The 22,082-nt window shown below is 35.9% G+C and overlaps 1 protein-coding gene across 19 annotated transcripts in view; it reads right to left on the bottom strand.

Moving 5' to 3' along the window:
- The window catches only part of DLG1 (discs large MAGUK scaffold protein 1), a 246,509-nt gene that overhangs the window by 33,544 nt on the left and 190,883 nt on the right, over positions 1–22,082 (bottom strand). For 9 of the 19 annotated variants that reach the window (XM_036448105.2, XM_036448104.2, XM_036448107.2 and 6 more), the window contains 3 exons: positions 18,283–18,459; positions 12,656–12,725; positions 8,569–8,668 (listed from right to left, as the gene is read on the bottom strand). In XM_036448105.2, coding sequence (XP_036303998.1) covers positions 8,569–8,668; positions 12,656–12,725; positions 18,283–18,459 — 347 coding nt within the window. Of the gene's footprint in view, positions 1–7,859; positions 7,894–8,568; positions 8,669–12,655; positions 12,726–18,282; positions 18,460–22,082 lie in introns of all 19 variants that reach the window. The other 10 variants (XM_036448106.2, XM_036448108.2, XM_036448112.2 and 7 more) reach the window with 2 other exon arrangements.

Here is a 22,082-nt window from a genome sequence, read left to right as displayed (position 1 = left end):
GCCTGGTGCACGAGATTTGTGTACTGGGGGGGTGAGGAGAAGGGGTCCCTCAGCACAGCCTGCTTCTTCTTAGTCTGGGACCCCTCAGGGGATGTCCACCTGCCGGCTTAGGCTCTAACCCCCTAAGGATCGGGCCTAATCCAGCAGTCAGACATCTCTCTTGCAGCCTGGGGCTCTCGCAGTCCAGGAGCCCTTGCTCCTTACTGCTTGCCTGCAGCAGAGGTGGGAGAGGTTCCTGCCACTGCCGCTGTGCTCACCAGCCACGAGCATGGCTTCTGGCTGAGCAGCGCTTCCTCTGTGGGAGTGCACTGACCACCAGGGGGCAGCTCCTGTGTTTAGTGTCTGCCCCTGGTGATCAGTGTGCATCATAGCAACCAGTCATTCTGCTGTTGAGTCAATTTGCATATTGTGCTTTTATTATATAGGATGCCTCCATTTATATAGCCTTTTATTTTTTGTTTTATTTCCTTAACATTCTTCATTCTCAGAAGTAGGAATGCAAAAAAAAAAAAATCTCAAATTTATATTAGGATATAATACTCTGTAATCTCTAGTATGTAAAGAAACATTGGTTACTACAATGGAATAAAAAGAGGGGGAGAGTAAGTGGGAGTATAGGAGAAATAATACTAACCATGAGTTGATATTAATAGAAGCCAGGTGAAAAAGAATACTTGGGGCTTATTTTATTATTATTCTACTATTGAATATGACTGACATACTAAATGATAAAAGATTAAAGTTACTACAATCTTCTATCTTTTCTGGGGATTTCTCCTATTCATCTTGAGTTAGTTTTCTAAGATTACAATATTTTGCTACTCAAAGTATGGCCCATGGAAAAGCATAATCTGAAAGAAATAGTGCTTAAAGTTTATTAAAAATATAGAATGCTTTCCCCCCCCTGATAATTAAAATTAATCTTTTTCAAGGCACTTCATCAAAAATGTTCAAATATCCAATAAACATATATAAATGTGTTTGCATTTTTACTTAACAGGAAATGCAAATTAAAACCACAATTAATACCTTTACCATCCATCAGAATGGCTAAAATGAAAACCAAAAACAAAACAGGCCAAGCACAGAGAAGGCTATGCAGCAACTGGAACTCATATACTAGGGGTGGGTATATTGGTACAGCCACTTTGGAAAGCTACTTGGCAGTGCCTACTAAAGCTGAACATATATACATCTATGACCTAGCAATTCCTTTCCTAGTTATTTCCCCAACAGAAAAACACATATATATGCTCACAAGAGACATGTACAAAGCAACAAATTTAAAATAGCCCTAAGTGTTTATTTAGAAGTCTGAGACTATAGTTATGTATTTTACTTTTTGCACTTATATTTTGAACATTTTTCCATGTCATTGTTTTTATTTTATTAATTCTTGATTGTTGAAAGTACTACATGTTCTCCCCTCCCCTCTTGCCAGGCCTTCATCACCTTATTGTCTGTGTTCATGGGTTATACATATATGCATACAAGTTCTTTGGTTGATCTATTCCTATCTACCCACCTTCCCCCACCTTCCCTCTGTGATCTGACAGTTGGTTCCATGCTTCTGTGTCTCTGGATCTATTTTATTCATCCGTTTATTTTGTTCATTAGAGTCCACATATGAGTAAGATCATATGATACTTGTCTTTCTCTGACTGGCTTATTTCACTTAGCATAATACTCTCCAGGTCCCTCTATGCTGTCTCAAAAGGTAAGAGATCATTCTTTTTTACTGCTGCATAGTATTCCATGGTATAAATGTACCACAGCTTTTTTTTTTTAAATAAATTTTTATTGTTCATATTATTACAAATGTTTCTCCCCCCCCCCCATTGCTCTCCTCCACCAGGTTCCCATCCCACCCTCTGCCCTTTCCCCACCCCCAATTGTCCTCATCCATAGGTGCACAGTTTATGTTCAGTCTCTTCTCACATACCTCTCTCCCCTTTTCCCAAAGAATCGTCAGTTCACTCCCCTTCCATACCTCTGATTCTATTATATTCAACAGTTAATATTGTTCATCGGATTTTTTTTTTAAATTTCCTTGGTTTTTAGGTTCACTTGATAGTTACGTATTTGTTCATAATTTTTATCTTTATTTACTTTCTCTTCTGAAAGAACCTCCTTCAGCAATTCATATATTGTAATTCTGGTTTGGTGGTGATGAACTCCTTTAGCTTTTTTTTTTTTATTAGTGAAGCTCTTTATCTGGCCTTCGATTCTGAGTGATAGCTTTGCTGGGTAGATTATCTTTGGCTGTAGGTTCTTACTACTCATCACCTTGAATATTTCTTGCCATTCCCGTCTGGCCTGCATGGTTTCTGTTGAGAAATCAGCTGACAATCGTATAGGTGCTCCTTTATAGGCAACTACCTGCTTTGTTCTTGCTGCTTTTAATATTCTCTCTTTGTCTTTTGCTCTTGGAATTTTAATTATGATTTGTCTTGGTGTGGTCCTCTTTGGATTCCTTTTGTTTGGAGTTCTGTGCACTTCCTGGACTTGTAAGTCTAATCTTTCACCAGGTGGGGGAAGTTTTCTGTCACTATTTCTTTCAGTATGTTTTCGATATCTTGCTCTCTGTCATCTTCTGGGACGCCCATAATTCTGATGTTGGTTCGCTTGAAGTTGTCCCAGAGGTTTCTTACATTATCTTCAATTTTCTGGATTCTCTTGCCTTCTTGCTTCTGCGGAGGAGTGTCTTCTGGCTCTTTATCTTCCAAATCTTTGACTTGATTCTTGCGATCTTCCATTCTGTTTTTAGGACTCTGTATGATATTTTTTATTTCAGACAATATATTCTTTATTTCTTGTTGATCCCTTATCATTTCTTGTTGATTCCTTATTAATTCTAGTTGATCCCTTTTCATATCCTCATAGGTCCTATCAATCTTTACTAGGAAATTCTTGAAAAACCTTATAAGCGTAGATTTGAACTCCATATCCAGACGCTTTTTGTCCTCCATTTCTTTCGTTTGTGATCTATCTCGTTGTCGCATTTACGCAGCTTCCCTGACAGGGAGGAGTTTCAGGGTGGAGCCTACAGCTTTGGCTTCTGTCAGCCCCACCTTGTGCGGCTCCTAAGTATCAGGGTTCTTCAGTACTCGCTGCAAGCGCCTCTGAGAGAAAGGTGCCCTCGATTTTCGCCTGCTACCAAACAGTCTAGGCTCTCCCCCAATGAGCCCGGATCTGGGGTTCAGTTCAGTTGGAAGTGGAGTTGGAGGTGGCGTTCAGAGCAGTCTGGAGCCCCTGTCTCCTTACAGCCCAGCTCCCTCTGTGTGAGCCTGGGTCCCCGGGGTCTGGCCTAGAACTGGGGTTCAGAGCAGTCAGAACTGGGCCCAGCACAGTAGAAGCTTTTATCTCCTTCCCACTAGGGAATGCCAGCCAGGCAATCAGCCGCCCCATCCTTTCTGGCTCTGTCCTCTCCGAGCGCGCTGCTTGTCTCCATACCTTAAGCTTTTACAGCTCCTCCGTGCTTCCTTCTGGTTTTCTCCTTTCTTCTCGCTGTAGAATTTCCAGTCAGTAGACTTTCCTGTAGTTCTGGGTAATGTCCATTTTATATTTTAGTTGTATTTTATTGAAATTGTGGTGTGCGGCTGCGGCTAGGTGTTTACCTGTGCAGCCATCTTGGATTCTGTACCACAGCTTTTTTATCCACTCATCTATTTATGGGCATTTGAGCTGTTTCCAGATCTTAGGTATTCATGTCTTTATGTCTTAACGTGATTTTCAATGGTTATATAATATCATAAAGTATTATATGATATTCTATTATGTAATACTTAATTAAACACTCCTTAGTTGTAAGACATTCTAAGATTATTTCAATTTTTGAGTGGTGTAATTTCTAAATAATATTAGAAATATATGTGCACCCTGACACACAAACCTTTATCTCCATATCTGATTAGATTCTTAGGATAAATTCCTTGAAGGGGAATTATTATAGGTCAAAAGATATGCTTTTCAGCCGAAACCGGTTTGGCTCAGTGGTAGAGCGTCGGTCTGCAGACTGAAAGGTCCCAGGTTTGATTCCGGTCAGGGGCATGTACGTTGGTTGTGGGCACATCCCCAGTAGGGGCTGTGCAAGAAGCAGCTGGTTGATGTTTCTCTCTCATCGATGTTTCTAGCTCTCTATCTCTCTCCCTTCCTCTCTGTAAAAAATCAATAGAATATATTAAAAAAAAAAAAAAAGATATGCTTTTCCAGAAAGGTTGTACCAATTTACACTCCCAATAATAATAAGCTAAAAGTAATCATTCTATAGAACCCTCTCAATCACCGACTTGTCTTTTAAAAGAAAAGTCTACCAAGGTAACCAGTAAAACATCATTTTGTTTATTGCTTACTAGAAACACTAAATATTTTTATATGCCCATTTTATTTATTTATCTTTTGAGCACTCTTATCTTCTGTCCAGTTTTCTAATGGAGAGTTAGTCTGCTTCTTTTTATGTTAGAAATGTATAGTGTCAGGTTATTATCCCTTTGACATACATGGTATAAATATATTTTTCAAGTTTTTATTTTGTTTATGGTATTTGATGAGCATAATAATTTCAAATCTCTTTAACCAAGTCTCACCTTTCTATTAAACATTTCTTCCTAAGAACGCATGTCTATTCTCTTTGTGCTCTTGAAATACTATACATCACCAATCTCAAGTAATTCTAGTACTATTATATTTATTCCAAGCATAATTGAAAATAAGTCTGGTTTTGGCATCTAAGAACTTTGCACAAACCTGCTTAATAAGTCTTTAAAATGAGAAGGGAAGAAATATAATGGAAAACTGTGTGCCTAACAGGAAGTTTTTGAGGTGTTCCACAAAATAAAAAAATATAAAAATTGAGCTGCGTACAAGAGATAGGTACAAACCTTGTTTTAAATGGCATGTCGTAACTTCACTTCTGAGCACCTTTTATAGTCCTTCCTGAATTGTATTTCTTTTGGCTACTGTTGAAGGAAATCTTACCCAGTTTTTTCCTCCTGAACTTTTTCAAAATTGCCTTCTTAAAGCATAAAGTCTGCACAAGTTTCTATTTTTAGCTCTCCACAAGCTATGATGACTTAATTGCATTCTCTCAGATTTTCATCATTCTCTAGTTGTTAGTCAAAATTAGGTTTTGAAAGACAGTTTCTCTCATTATCCTACTGCCAACAGGGCAAATCAATAATTAATTCTCTTTTTCTTAGAATCACTAAATTCATGTTTATGAAAAGTATTCTAGGGCCATGGTCAGCAAACTGCGGCTCACGAGCCACATGCGGCTCTATGGCCCCTTGAGAGTGGCTCTTCCACAAAATACCACGGATGCCTGAGTGAGTCTATTTTGAAGAAGTGGCGTTAGAAGAGGTTTAAGTTTAAAAAGTTTAGCTCTCCAAAGAAATTTCAGTCATTGTACTGTTGATATTTGGCTCTGTTGACTAATGAGTTTGCCGGCCACTGGGCTAGGTTATCACTTTTGTTTCTTTCTCTGCTCTTCAATGAAATAGCCTCAAATTTTCCAGAGGTTGTGTGAAGTTACATGTAACTGTACATTTTCCTTAATGTTAATGTTATTTTACACCTCTTCAACAGGATTGTTTCTCTGGAATAATTTATCCTTCTATTCTTAGTCCCTTTGTGAGTCCTGTTCCAACAAGACTTGATAAGTACCTAACATGAGGTCACATGTATTTCCTTATATTAAAATCTCACAGGATTTTTCTTAGTTTATTCCCTGTGTTATGACTCTTTGATAACTGAGGCCACAAATGTACTCGATACATATCCTTTCCAAGCATTTTCTACTGCGTAATAATAGGCAACTTGCCAACTGCAAGTCATCTATGTAATAACCTCCAACATATCTTACTGATATGTTTCTATTTCCTTCAACATTTTCCAAATAAAATCTTGATCTGATCATTAAATTACTGGGTAGATAATTTCTTTCAGTTTTTCTGGGAGAAGAAGCACAGAAACCTACCATTCAAAGGATCTTAAGTCATTGTCCAGAAAAATTTAAATTCTTTTCTAAATTACATTGTCTGGTATTCAGTTACCATTTTTTATTTGTTGCTTTTACCAAGTACCAATCGTCAATTAAAATGAAAGATAAAATTATGATTTGGTCAAGAGGTAATTATCATCCATCATAACAATATCAATATGGCAACAAAATTCTTCCTTAAATTTCTTTTTACATGAGCTTTCTTTAGGTGTCCAATGAACAGATAATAAAAACCTGTGGGTACTTATGCTGATTCATACCATCTCTAAAACATGTTATCATTCTCAAAATAAATTCTATACCATTAAAAATCTGTGGAGCTGAAACCGGTTTGGCTCAGTGGATAGAGCGTCAGCTTGTGGACTGAAAGGTCGTGAGTTTGATTCTGGTCAAGGGCATATACCTTGGTTGTGGGCACTTCCCCAGTAGGGGGTGTGCAAGAGGCAGCTGATCCATGATTCTTTCTCATAGATGTTTCTAACTCTATCCCTCTCTCTTCCTCTTTGTAAAAAATCAATAAAATATATTAAAAAAAAAATCTGTGGAGCCCAGGGCACATATCTAGGTTGCAGGTTTGACCCCTAGTTGTGGTTGGGGCACGTGCAAGAGGCAACCAATTGATGTTTCTCTCTTTAAAAAAAAAAAAAAATTATAGAAATATTTTCCACTTTTGAAGATTTTCACAAGGGTACCATAGTGATAGTAAATTCATGGGTTCTTGCCAAATCCTAAAGAGGCACATGCAAAAATATTCAAGAAGAGTAGTGGCAAAACAAAGGGATGTCTACTGTCTGTGTGTCTAATAAAAATAATTACATATAAAGCATACTGCCTTCAGTCTAATACAAACTTTTAATTATTAAGGTTGAAATAAAAGTCAAGTTTCTATAGTTTAGATTAAAATACCTGTATAGTTAGGGTAAATCAGGAAAAATTATGAAATTTAATGATTATTAATGTAGAACTTAGAAAGTTGAAAGATACTGATTATATCTTTAATAATCAATGAATTATAAAAAAGAAGTTTTTTAAATGCTTAATAATACAAAGGAAAAGAATTATCTAGAAAAATCTTTAGCCTAAAACGTTACTTCTGAGTCACCTAAATTAAGTTATTAATATTTGATAAAATTTCACATTTAATCAATTTGATAACACCCACATTTATAACTTATTGCTTAAATGACTTCTTGTTTCATTTATTTATTACAATGTTTATTAAATGACTCCTATATATCAAACTGTGTATCAAGCTTTATATGAAGACTAAGTTCTAGTTAGAAAATTAAACAAGAAAAACAAAAAGCAGAAACATCATGGTTAAATGAAAAAAAAATATTTCTTATAATTCTTTTCATAAATTACAACCTCCTTAAAAAAGACATGTAAATTTTCCTCTATGAAGACTGCTATTTGAACTTGAGGTCCATAGTTCTTCTCTACATTTATCTATTGTGTTTTAGTTTCACATTATAGCAATGCTTTTCTAAAATCAAAGTGATTTAAAATTTTTTTTAAAAAAAGGGTGATATAAAACTGTAAGGAAGATTATTTTCTATATTCTAATAATGAGGGCAGGTAGCACTAGTTTTAAAAATGTTAAAAAGTTTTTATATTTAAAAAATGTAAATATTGAGCAGTTTTTCAAATGACTGAAAAATGGAGTATTAGAAAAACAAAAGATGTGTATTATAGAAATAAAAATCCCAAGCATTATATTAACATGAAAGCCTAAAAGCAATCTAAATCATACACCTCCTCATGCCAGCAAGGCACTACCATGATTCTCAAAATGTATCTGAAAAAGGTAGGTCTGTAGATGGAGGTTAAAAAATAACTTGGGAGTATTTTGATCACTTACTCAGGCCTTTTGATCCCATGTCGTCAGGGATCTCCTGTAGAGAGTAGTTCCCAGAGAGCAAGCAATAAAAAGATAATCAAAGAAAATAGTTGTCAGTAATGCATAAAATTGGTGCTACAATAAGAGACAGTTCCAAGACCATTACAGGTGCATATCTTATAGATAATTTTTGTAGATTTCTGAAAACTTGAGATAAGCTAGCAGTTAAATGTAATCTACTAAAAGAATGAAAGTTCTATTATGGAGCAGTAAAGTTTGAGACTGTTACTTGCTATTTCAAAAGTAAAATCCAGACTGTCAACATATGAAGAAGAAATAGAATAAAAATGGAATGATTTCAGAAGATCTATTTATCAAAAAATTGGTTATGTCATACTTAGAAATCACTAAGTAGCTTCCCAGGTATCCATATTTTTTCTCTAAAACATTCTTTGAGAGTATATTATTTACTGTAAGAATCCTTCCGTCAAATAATACTGTTTTAAATGTACAGCTTAAAAATACTGTTTATTTTAAATTAAGAATCCTTAGGGTGCCAGAAAAATTAAGATTGGTATACAAATTAATTTATGCCTGATAAATTGCCCCTGGTTAAGACAATTAGTAACCTGTTGCAGCTCTTGAAACTGTCTCCATGGTAACAACCAACTGCAGGGCAGTAGGTCCCTCTACATTTATTTTCAGTTGACCACTGGATCCACATACTTACGGTCAGCATCACTTGTTTCCTGCTCACTCTGGTCCTTGTTCTTGTAGAAGGGGAATTTTCGGGAAAAGAGGTTCTTTTTACGCTTGTCATTGAATGACTGCTGAAGAGAAGGAGGGGCAAAACAAAGGGATGTCTACTGTCTGTGTGTACAAAGCCCAGCCAGCCTAGCAGCTCTGTGGAAGCTGACTCTTGTGACCACAGTGTGCAGTTTATATATGAATTTTACTTAATTCACATATAAAGTGAATTTCTAATTTTGTATTAACTCCTCTAATTCTAATGTTTTATGACAGAAAATACTGAAAAATTTAAAGAGTGTAATTCAGTAATAGCTAAAAATAAGGAATATTTACTCCTTGATAAAATTAAAAAGAATAAATCAGGTTAGGTACTACTATGGTACAGACCAAGCTAACATCTATTCATATCAATAAATATTTTTCTAGATTGCCAGGAGCTAGGTGCTCTATAGCAAAAGTTATTTTAAATGATTCTTCTAGCTGTTCAAATAATTTTTATGCATTAGGTAATAACCTTCATTTTGCTCAAGCACATTTCCCCTTCTTTTTCTTTTCTTTTTTTTTAGTGTGGCTCCAACAAACTAACAAAAACCTCTACTTTAGCTTTTTTCTATCTATCTATCTATCTATCTATCTATCTATCTATCTATCTATCTATCTATCATCTATCATCTATCTATCCATCCATCCTTGAAGAGAAAAAAGATAACCAAATGCTTTTGACATTAGTCAGAAAATAGGAAGAACACTAAGAGGGCTCTATCAAAGCCAAAGAGTGCAAGAAAAGACTTACCAATGCTATCTAACCAAGAAAGAAGAGTTAGGATTGTTTTAGCCAACATGAGTGCTATCATAACTGATTCCTTTGTCTTTAAGCTTTACTAATCTATTTAAAAAAGTATATATAAATAATATAGAACCAGATTCAATTCATCGGCACCATCAATCCTGAATAGAGAATAAAAAGTTTGGTGCCAGTAAGAGCCAAATAAGACAAGTGAAATTTGAATAGTTTATACATAATTGCTATAAGGAAGATGAACAACTACTTTGATGTTCCTTATTGCACAGATATTGAAAACAATTTTTTTTTTCATTCTTAAATGTTCCATTTGTGCATTCATAGATTTAAAAATATATATATTTTTATTGTTTTTAGAGAGGAAGGGAGAGGGAGAGAGAGAGAGAAAGAAACATCAATGATGATAGAGAATCATCAATCGGTTGCTTCCTGCACACCCTCTACTGGGGATTGAACCAGCAATTCTGGCATGTGCCCTGATGGGAATCGAACCAGGACCTCTTGTCCTAGTTCATGTGTCAATGCTCAATCATTGAGCTATACTAGCAGTACTGTGCATTCATAGATTTAAAAAAACATGCGGCACAAAGAAAGATGAGCCTATTAAAGAGTAATAGTTTATTTTGTAATTTCTGTCATAGGCATACATGTCTTGAAGGAAATGACCTTAACATACAATTGACATTTGGAATTATTATTATACTTTTTGAGGTGGGATCAATATAAAGAATAAAAATTTTGTTTTGATTTTTCCTGAGTTTATCCACATTAAAAGATGCTATCATTATTTTGAAGTGTATTGACACCAGGCAGTATGTGTTCAGCATGCCTATATTTTTAAGCATAAAAAGCCAGGTGACTATGGGTCTGAAATAGATTAAAGTGACTTTTAGCTTAAATTCTATTACTTCAAAGACTTCATTTTGATAAGAATCTTTATAAAGACAAGATTAAACTTTCATTTTTACCTTTTCATATTAATAATTCAGGATTAATAAGTTCTTAGTTCACTGTCAAGCTGATTATCTTGATTTCAATCTAAAAATTTGAAGGCTCTAATACCTCTAAGTGGGAGCTGAAAATTAAGTTGAGTAAAAAATATGGAAGGACTCTGGGCTTATAATTATTTTATAAACTGTCAAGTAGCATTATTTGAATAAAAATCTTTGAATACAAATTTTAGAAAAAAGGGAGAGAAAAACAAGTTTTAATAGAGAAAGATTTATGGTAATGTAATTTCAGGGAAACACTAAATCTTTTTGTTCATGACAGTCATTGCTTTTGAATTTAGTAATAACTTTTATATCTGATAAAACTAATTTTTATATCTGATAAAACGAATCCTCCTACTGCATCTATAGTGGTCAGAGTCAGTTTCACAGCAAACAACCGAAAGACACATGAAGTTTAAAATGTTTTGATTTTTGATATCTTTGCCGTTAGCCAGAATGAGATATCATAAAGATATCATAATATGGGACAGAAAGAAAAGCATGTTAGTTAAGAAATGGATTAATTGCATTGCATTTAACATCCTCCGGTGAAATATTTATTAAAGTAAAACTAGCACAAGCAAACAACAGAAAAATGTGAAGGGAAAACACAAAGCTAGAGAAACCATACTACTTCTAGTTTCTCTATATTTCTTATACAAAATACTGTTTAATTACTTACTATTACTAATGCTACATTGCAAGAGAGACAGAGTGTAATAAATATTAGAACTGAAAAATATCACAAATTCATGATACATATATTAAAAATCTAAATATATTATCTCTATATGTAGTATTTCAAAATAGTTCAATGAATGTTAAAAATATTAATAAGAAAGTGAAATGTTATAAGTCTGTAGTGGAAATAAAAGTCCATAAGCCACGTAAGGAAAGAAAAAGAAGTACTTAGAATGAGAAATGGTGTTACAGAAAGAAATGCAGTTCTGTATCAATGGCAAGCGTATTTTTACCCCACTCAGTATCATGCATACTTTTGGTGCTGTGTTAGAACACAGTGACTGTGCATAAAGTTGGTTACAGTCAACACACAAGACTAAGATTTAAATATGTCGTTAATTCAGTTAACTTCTTACAGTATAAAAGAAAAATTACAACATGCAACCTCTTTTTAAATACATTGACAGTGTACTTTACTAAAATATTTTAAAAGACGTATATAAAATAAGCAGATAAAACACTGTATAGATTTCAACTCCTGAGCATTTACTTGAAATTTTTTCCTCCAAAAATCTCTATTTTAAATATTGCTTCAGGTCACACTATATAATTTTGTATTTCCTGAAAACTACAAGTTAATTTTAATGGAATTTATCATTCCTAAAATAATTGAATACATTATGCAACTTACTTAGATTTAATTTCTTTTGTCAAGGATCATATTTCTTTTAAATTTTAAAGCTTTAAGTTTGAGTGCTTAGCTATATCAGAGATGTACAAAAAACAGGGTTAATTTATTTACTGAATTTTACATTCCTTTGAAATATGATCAAAAGATGTATAAAACTTCAGCTTTAGATTAAAAAAAACCCTACAAAACAGAAAACATTGCTACAAATAGTATTTTCAATACATTTTGAAATTCAGCTATGATGAATCAGCCTTTTTGCTAAAATATTCTATTGCAGTAATTATAAACATAGTACAGACAAAGCCTGTAAGATCTTTTTCATCTATTGACAGACATTTTGAGCAACACTTAAAGCAAATAAAAATAAAAACATGTCTAAATTATGAATAAAAGAATAATGGTTTTTCTTTTTTTTTTTGACCATCTACAAATTCCTCGTGACTGTCTCTTTATTTTCTCAAAATAAAAATTCATATTAGAATAGAGGGGAGAAGAAAATTTCCTTGAATTTACTCAAAATCTCCCCAAAACAGACATTATTTCATTAGTAGTTTTTGAGGACTATTTTTTTCAGCAGATTTATTAACTATCATGATTAATTTTGGTAACACAAGTTTCTAAGTGAACATGTGAATGAAGATTAAATTAATTTCACTTGTAAAAATAACCTTGACCAAAATTATGATAAGAAAAAATTCAAATCAGTTTTAATTTGAAAAGGTCTGTGAAATGGGTGCTTTAAATGAATAAATTACTTAAATATCTACTATTGTAAAGCAACATGGCCAAAGCTGTTGATAGTAATTTACATGGCAAAATCCTCACTTTAAATAATGTAGCTCAAAAAAGGTCTATTACCCTCAATTATTGATTTCTAGAAATAAGAGATGCATATACTCACCCCTTTGTCTCCTCTTGTTTTAGAATTAAATTTCACTGTTTTTAATCGGGCTCGTTCTTTCTTCTCAACCCTGTCAAAGTAGCCAATATCATTTTTTAGGTAGACCAAATACATCTAAGGGTCTAACTACAGTACAATTCATCAGAACTGATACCTCAATACAGGGCATCTTTATATTCTAAAACCTTAGGAATCCACCTAGGTTTGCATCCCAAAATTAATTAGAATTTCTAAAAAATAAAATATAAGACTTATTTTATTATTTAAAAATATTTGTGAAGTATCAAAATACAATATATAATATATGTGTACTTATATATGCACTCATTTCCATTAGTTATACTGAAATTATAAGACAAGACTTCAAAGTTTAGTAGTTTTCCAGGTGTTATCTTTTTTCGTTTTGTTTAAACATTAGTTTAGCATGGAACACATATGCTAAAAATTACTAAGCATGTGAAGAGGAGGGGAAAGAGGTGGACTGGTTAAAATTAACCAAAGAACATATATACATAGCCCATGGACATAGACTATAATGTGATGAAGACCTGAGTAGAGGAAGGGCAAAAGGAAGGAAAACGGGGGACACATCTATAATTGTGTCAACAATCCTATCTAATAAAAGAATAATGTGCAAATTAACATCACTCAGTTATACCCACAAGCCACGCCCACCAACCAATCAGGAGTATGCAAATTAACCCAAATAAGATGGCTGCTGCCATGGAGAGAGCAGGAGGCTGGGGTTTCCCCAGCAATGGAGGAAGCCAAGTTTCTGCATACCCTGGCTGCCCCAGGCCTCCACTCAATGCTATAAAGTTTCAATTATAGAAGATAAATAAATCCCCCCCCAAAAATGGCTGCAGCCACAGAGCAAGCAGGAGGCTTGGCTCCACTCAAGGCTACAAAGTTTCAATTATAGAATATAAATAAATCTGATACCAGAGCCTCCGCTTGAGTCTCAGGGGGGCCTGCCTGCAAACCATCATAGGCCCCTCATCCAGGTCGCTCCATGCCCCAAGGGAACCCCCACCCTGATCCGGAACACATTCAGGGCAAACCAATCAGCCCCCACCCATGCACCAGGCCTCTATCCTATCTAATAAAAGAGTAACATGCAAATTGACTGTCACTCCCACACACAAGATGGCTGCCCCATGTGGTCAAAGATCCTGACCCCTGTGGACACAAAATGGCTGCCACAAGATGGCCAGCAGGGGAGGGCAGTTGGGATGGACCAGGCCTGCAGAGGAGGGCAGTTGGGGGCAATCAAGCCTGCAGGGCAGGGCAGTTAGGGGTGACTAGGCCGGCAGAGGAGAAAAGTTGGGAACAACTGGGCCTATAGGGAAGGGCAGTTGTGGGGGACCCAGGCCTGCAGGGGAGGCAAATAGGCTGGCATGGGAGCAGTTAGGCATCAATCAGGATGGCAGGGGAGTGGTTAGGGAGTGATCAGACTGGCAGCCAGGCGAGCAGTTGGGAGCCAGTAGTCCTAGATTGTGAGAGGGATCCCAGATTGGAGAGGGTGCAGGCTGGGCTGAAGGACACCCCCTCTCCCCCACGCATGAATTTCATGCACCAGGCCTCTAGTAAAAAATATTAAGCATGCAAGAGAGAAAGCAAATGGGGCAAAATGTCAATAACTGATGAAAGTAGGTGAAAGATATATGGGTGATCCTTGTACTATTCTTGCATTTCTCTTGTGATTATTTCTCTGTAGCTCTGAAAATTTTAAAAATAAGGTGAGAAATAGAAAAACTAAGTTTTAACTCCAATGACATTTTTGCATAAATACATAAATTATGCCAAGTATAGTGTTCAAAAACAGTTTTAAAGTATTCCTGGAAGGATATACAAGAACTAGTAACCTTAGCTATTCCTATGAAAGTGAAATAGCCACATGGAGTTAAGAGGGAGTTGGTATAGCTTTTAGATCTTTAGAATTTTGAACCTTGTTAAAGTGTTACCTATTCAAAAGAAGCAAGCAAACAAAAATATAACAAATGTTTTAAGTAGATTGTAATACCAATATACATTTTGCAAAATTTCATGTAAATTAGCCTTTTATAAATCCTTAATATCAGCATAGCAATTTTATTGGTATATAGCAGAAAAACCTACCAAAGCAGTCTATAAATGAATGCATTTTCTATATATATCAATATATATATATATTTTTTAAAATATATTTTTTATTGATTTTATACAGAGAGGAAGGGAGGGAGATAGAGAGTTAGAAACATTGATGAGAGAGAGTCATCAATCAGCTGCCTCTTGCACACCCCCTACTGGGGATATGTCCGCAACCAAGGTACATGCCCTTGACCGGAATTGAACCCGGGTCCCTTCAGTCCCCAAGCCGAAGCTCTATCCATTGAGCCAAACTGGTCCCGGCTCTATATTTTTTCTTTATTATGTAGCAATATAGTTTTTTACTGTGGGACAGTAAAAGAAAAACCTTAGTAATCATGTATTCATTTTTAGAGAGAGAGGAGGAGAGAGAAAGATCCATTGGTTGCCTTGTACCAATGCTCCAATCAACTGAACACCTGGCCAGGGCAGCAGTCATAGATTTAAAACTTACGTTTTTTACTATTCCAGAGCAATCCTAAGGATTCGTGACATGAATAATGAATTTAAATTTTGCCTAGACACTTATTGAGGGCACTGCAAACTAACATTTAGTGAGTGAACATTTACAACTCAAAATGGTTTTGTCTTCTAATCATTATCTTGTTCACTCAAATAGTTGAGTGACTTAAATTTTGTTTATTTATAAATACTGTTCCTGAAAGAACGCTATTTGTAGAGATCTCAAGATATGTCTTACATCACTTCTGGTTTTAAAAATAAACCTTATAGAATTTTTAGATAAAATGAAAAAAATCTCTTTCCACCAGTCAGCTATGTTACTAACTTCTTTCTGCAAAGCCTTATGAGATATGAAGAGCCAAGGGATAAAACAATTTTTCTAAACTCTGACCTTAATATATAAGATGTGAGGTTTCTTATTGACCTAATAAGGCACAGAGTAAGCATTTTTGAATTTAAAGAAGACTATATTATATTTCAGGTAAAAAATTATGCTGAGGGCTACACTGCTAAAAGAGGAGTTGCCACCAAATATAAAATCTAATAGTTGCGAACTATACAGCCAACAGTCATAAATCCTGAAACTATAATTACATATTTCTGTAATATTTTAATATTTCTACTTTTCAGTTTCTACACACACACACATCCCATACACATAGAGGCCTAGAGGCCTAGAATAGGTATACAATTTGGCATATTTATCAATTACAGAGACTCAACAAAATAAATATAAATCCAACTTATTAACAAGAAAAATACAAGTTGTTACATCATAAGCCTGACCTGAAGTGAATGAATTATCTATATAATGACTATAACAACTGGTCACTCTAATGCCCATAGTGGCCAGTGAACTGGCCCAATCAGGTACATATGTTTCCTTTTGTCCCCATTGACCCAAGAGCTATGTGATTCGCTGAGGCTGATCCCTGGCCAGCATTGCAGCTTTACTTATTCCTCTGCTCAAACCTGCTCTTTTTTCATTCTTCCCAGTTACTGTTCTCAAAAGTATCCTTTAATAAGTACTGCCCACCACCAGACTCTCCCACCCTGATCAAGGGCAGGGCCAGCCAGCCAAATGCCACATACCCTTTCTCCAGCCAGCCCCACCACATTTGGCCCACAGCCCCTCCCCACAACCAGCCAGGCCCCTGATTGCCCCTCATTCCAATAGGGGGTGGGACTGGCTGGCCAACCTCCTGCAGCCCCTCTCCCCGGCTGCCCCATCCCATACAGCCCCTCCCCACAGACGGCCCTGCCCACTGTGGGCCCTCACCACCCTGATCAGCCTGCAGCCTCTCCCCTTGGCTGGCCCTAGATCCCACCTGTGATCCCTCCCCCAGATTGCACCCCGACCCCATTTGGGGTTGGGGCCGGCCATCCCACTACCCTTCCCCATGGTTGGTTACACCCCCAATCAGCCCCAATCAGGGGTGGGGCCCACCAGTCAATTGCCAGTGGCCTCTTCGCCCAGCGGGCTCAGCCCTGATTGACCTGATTGGGATGGGCCGTCCAACCTCCCACCATCTTCTCCTCCTGACAGGCCCAGCCCTGATTGAGGTGGGGCCGGCTGGTCTCCACCCATGCACAAATTTGTGCACTGGGCCTCCAGTCTTATCTAATAAAGAGGGAATATGCAAGTTGACCATCACGCCATAGCGGCCAAGATAGCCACACCCACAGCAGAGGCAGGGATTCTGTAACACAAGATGGCTGTGCCCACAGTGGAAGCAGAGTTCCCGTAACAAGCCTTAACAAGCAATCAGCAGGGACTTGAGGCTGTATGGTGCTGGGTTGGGGCAGGAACCTGAGGCCACCCACCCTGCCCTGGTGCCAGGCCTGAGGCCACGCCACCTGCCATGTGGGGCTTGATGGGAGAGCTCAGTTGCACCCCTTGCCCCCGGGGCTTGAAGGGGAACCTCAAAGCATGCCCTGGCCAGGGGACCTCAGGCTGCACATTCTGTCCCAGTGCCAGGCCAGGCAGCCTGAGGTCGTGCCCCTCCACCTGGCGGGACTTGACAGGAGTGGAGCTGGCCGGGTCTGGGTCTCGCATGATTTCGAGGCACATGTGGGTGGGTGGGGACTTGACTCTGGTTCCCATGGTGCACCCTACACTCTGACAGGAGGAAAATTTTCATGTACATTTTACTTATTTTCTTTCATTTCTGACATTTCTATTATAAAGAGCAAATAGCTATATTAAAGTATTTCCTCTAATTAATTCCTGTTTAATATGCATGAATTTCGTGCATCAAGTAACTAGTCTATAATAAACATTAATGTCACATCATTAATTTTTACTGGCTATCTTAAAACTTAAAAAAGAACTTTTAGACAAATATTTGGATGAATTAGATCTCATAAGTAACTACTTTAGGGGAATTATAAACTGCTATTTAATAACCTTTCCAACAAAAAGTAGAGACATTCACTATATTTCATAGATCTTAGAGGTGACTGTCTAAGCTAGAATCATTCTTTCAAAGACAATCTGCACTTATCCACTTTTGCTACTAGCTGGTAAGTATCCACCAAAGAAATATTATCATAAATGGTTAAAAGAAAAGAGGAAAGGCATGATTACACTAATACTACTAAATGAAACAAGAAGAGATGTGAAACATTTTGCATTTATTTAAAAGGCTTTCATTAAAAAAAAAAATTTTTTTTTTTACATCTAATACAGGTAATTCATACAATCAGAAGCCCTGAAATTTTAGGTTTTAACAATACCTTAATGGGAAAACTATGGAGGCTTTTAATTCTCTTTCCTTCCACTGGCATAGTGTCTTAAAAAATACTTACTTTGTTTTTTAGCAACTAGTAGGATCTTTAGAAAAATTTCTGTGTGGGGGCATCGTATTCTTTAGTTATGTTATTGGTTACAATATAGGTAAATAAAATGGCTGTAAAACACAATATGGAAAACCAAGCATAAAATCATCACCTCAAAAGAATAAATGTAAAAGAATAGCATTTATTTGTTTTTGTTGCCCAACTTGCAAATGATAAGACTGTAATGGATTTACATTTACCTGCGTTTACTGGGAATCACCCCAACTTCATCACTTTCACCATCTGGTGTAACCTGCCTGGCTTGCCACCATTCATCATCAGAAGCATTAATAACATGGAGGATATCTCCAAATTTGAAGTTCAATCCTTGACTGGGAAGGCCACTGTCTTTAGTTTTGTCATAATCAAAAAGGGCTCTAGAGTAAAAGGAAAAAGTTATAATTATTTGTTATAATGATGTCATTAGTAGTAAATAAACACTATTCGGAAAATGTTTTAATTTGTGTAATAATTAAACAATATATCATCGTAGGCAAAATAATGACAACCTCAATTTTGTACTTATATAAGACAATGAGGCAAAAGAAAAAAAAAAGCAAAATTAACTTGTTACAGCAATAGTTTGTTATCGGGTAAAACTCTTATTTCTTTCAGTGTTGTATTATAGAAATTTAAAAAATACCTTCAGTACAATCCAATGACAACCTATACTGAATTCTAAAATGAAGACAAATCTAGAGAGTTGTTTTAAATTAATAAACAAAAGTAAATATTAAGAAATACTATTTTTATCTCTTTATTTTGATTGGACATACTTGGGAAAACAAAATCTCTAATAGATTGGACTCATTAATTGTGAATTGTTAAGACTAGATCAACAGATTATTTTTCCAGTTATTTATTCCTTTAATTTGTTCATAAAACTAGAGTTAACAGGGTTTTCAGAATCAGTAACAATTTTGAAAAATAACTACAGATGGTTAATAGCTACCAAATATTTTGGAAAAATATTGTATGAATTTAATATAGTAACTGGAAATGTTAAGAGTATTTTTAGTTTCATAAAAAGAAAATGCTGTGACCTTTGAGTTGATTAATTAATGTACAATATTTAAAATAATGAAATTCTTAGAAAAGCTTTCTTAGAAAAGGACTCCAGCAATTACATTTATAATATAATTTATTCATTCTTTTGTTCTAATTTGACAAGTGAAAAATAGGACACAAATCATATTCCATTTCATACAACCCAACTTTTAAGAACCAACTTTCAAGTAAAACTGAAGAGGGTGGAATTATTTGATGACTAAATGTATTAAATAGTTAATGGTTTTCAAATGTGTTCTTTCAAGTCTTTTCAGGGAAGTAGGTGTGACGGAAGTAGGTGGGAACCAAAAGTGGGAAGGCTTAAACATATATTAAAGCATTTATAATATATTTCTGAAGAAAAGAATTCTTTAGCTGAAAAAATAAAATTACAAATGATATAAATGCTGTCATTACTCCAAACAATAAATTCTGAAATCTAAGGAACTGTCTACTAAAAAAATATAGCTGACCTCAAATAATACAAAAGTTAGATATAGTCACTCACTTATTAAATACTTATTTAAAAAGGTAATGGAGTAGATACGGCAAAGATAAAGATGACAAAGATACAAATAAACATAATATAAAACAGAAAATAAAGTACATAAAAAAAGGAAAATAAAATACATAAGAGGTAGGACAAATGCCAGAAGACATTCAGAAAAGGAAAACTATTACACTGAAACATTTAATTATAAGTTAATCTTTTGAATTATAAAATATAACAACAATATTATTAATGAGCAATGGAGAAAAGAAATCACTCCCAACCTCTATTCCCTAATTTGTACTTAAGCTTTGTCTTTTAATATATTTGATTCATAAGAAATGGAACATATGGAATAGCTATACGAGTTATTGATCATCGGAGTATAATAAACATCTGTTACTCTACGATCCAACAAAAGACTATAAACAAAACCATTATCAGTAACTCATGTTCACCAATGTATTATTTTCCTCTTGATCCTGATTCCCAAAGATTAAGATTAAAGTACTCTTAGAAGGTAACCACTATTTTGAATATAGTGTTTATCAGTTTCTTAACCCTCACCTTTTAAAAAAAATTTGGTTTTATTACATGTATGTAATGACTATGTAATCATGTATGGTTTTACTTGTTCCAGAGCTTCACAAATGGTATATTGCATGTTGCCTTTTGTACTTTGATTTTTTACTTAAAAAATATGTTTTAATTGGTTTTTAGAGAAAGGAAGGGAGTCTATAGAACAATTAGTCCAAGTTGGAACACAAAGATGGAAAAACTGAACTGATAAGACCGTATGTGGGACTATGTGTTTCATCATGTAACAAACTCTAAAGAGATTAGTAAAGACAAAGGAAGACACTTAATAGTAAGTATAGTAAAAATTAGGCAAATGAAAATGCGACAACTATTAAGTCCAGGAAATATAAAGGGTTGCAGAAGAAAATAAGTGTGGTCATAATATACTGCTTGACTATGTAATGACAGTATATTATGACAGTATATTACATAGTCACAAGACTCTAAATGCTATTAATTAAAAAAAATATTTTATTGATATTTTACAGAGAAAATATATTAAAAATATATTTTATTGATATTTTACAGAGGAGGAAGGGAGATAGAGAGCTAGAAATGTCAATGAGAGAGAAACATCAACCAGCTGCCTCTTGCACACCCCCTATTGGGAATGTGCCCGCAACCAATATGTACATGCCCTTGACCGGAATCGAACCTGGGACCTTTCAGTCTGCAGACCAACGCTCTACCGCTGAGCCAAACCGGTTTCGGCTAAATGCTATTCATTTTATTAGAAGTGATAGGACTATGTTTGAGTAATAGGGAAAGAGACAGAATGAGTGATTTGGTCTGAGAAACCACTCATTCTGTCTCTTTCTCTATTACTCAAACATAGTCCTATCACCCTTCAGGGCAAACCAGCTGGCTTCCATCTATGCACCAGGCCTCTATCCTATCTAATAAAAGAATAATATGCAGATTGACCATCATTCCAACACACAGGATGGCTGCTCCATGTGGTCAAAGATGGCTGACCCCATGTGGACACAAGATGGCCACCATAAGATGGCCAGCAGGGGAGGGCAGTTGGGAGGGACCAGGCCTGCAAGGGAGGGTAGTTAAGAGGTTATCAGGCTGGCAATTGGGGGCAAATAGGCTAGTAGGGGAGCAGTTAGACATCAATTAGGCTGGCATGGGAGTGGTTAGGGGGTGATCAGGCTGGCAGACAGAAGCGGTGAGGGGCAATCAGGAAGGCAGGAAGGCGAGCAGTTCTGGATTATGAGAGGGATGTCTTGCTGCCCACCAGGATCGGGCCTAAATGGGCAGTCGGATATCACTTGAGGAGTCCAGATTGGAGAGGGTGCAGGCTGGTCTGAGGGACACCGCCCCATGCACAAATTTTGTTCATCAGGCCTCTAGTATTTATATATGCTCTTTTTGCTATTATAAAAATTGCCAAGGTAATTGTTACTCAAATGGAGAATATTTCATTACAAGTGAATGTAGGTAAATATTAGTGTTAGATGATAGAACATTATCAAGCTATTGTACAATACTGATTCAGTAAAATAACCACCTTAAAATTTTTTTCATCCATGTTTGTCTTTCTTTACTATTTTTATTCAAGGGATTATATAAGTATCATTAATTAAATTATAACAATATTCCAACTCTTGAAAGATCATGAAATCAACTATAAAATATTTTCCTTGGTTTGCAACTTATTTTTCTACTACAGGCTCAGCGAGCATGGAATTGTGCGCATTAGGGCCCCTAGGCCTAGCCTGGCATCTGTCGCACGGCCTCTGTTGCCCTGTGATGCTACGTGAAGCTCCCCGCCCCGGGATGTTCCACAATGCTTGCGGCTGCCCTCAAAGCTCACCACTGGACGCTCTGCAAAACTCACCCTGCCCCACCACTGCTCTGAGAGGCTCCAAGACCCTG

Source organism: Pipistrellus kuhlii, unplaced genomic scaffold, assembly GCF_014108245.1.
Source record: "Pipistrellus kuhlii isolate mPipKuh1 unplaced genomic scaffold, mPipKuh1.p scaffold_m20_p_2, whole genome shotgun sequence".
NCBI classification, from domain to species: Eukaryota; Metazoa; Chordata; class Mammalia; order Chiroptera; family Vespertilionidae; genus Pipistrellus; species Pipistrellus kuhlii.
This window is presented reverse-complemented; position numbering and strand designations above follow the sequence as displayed.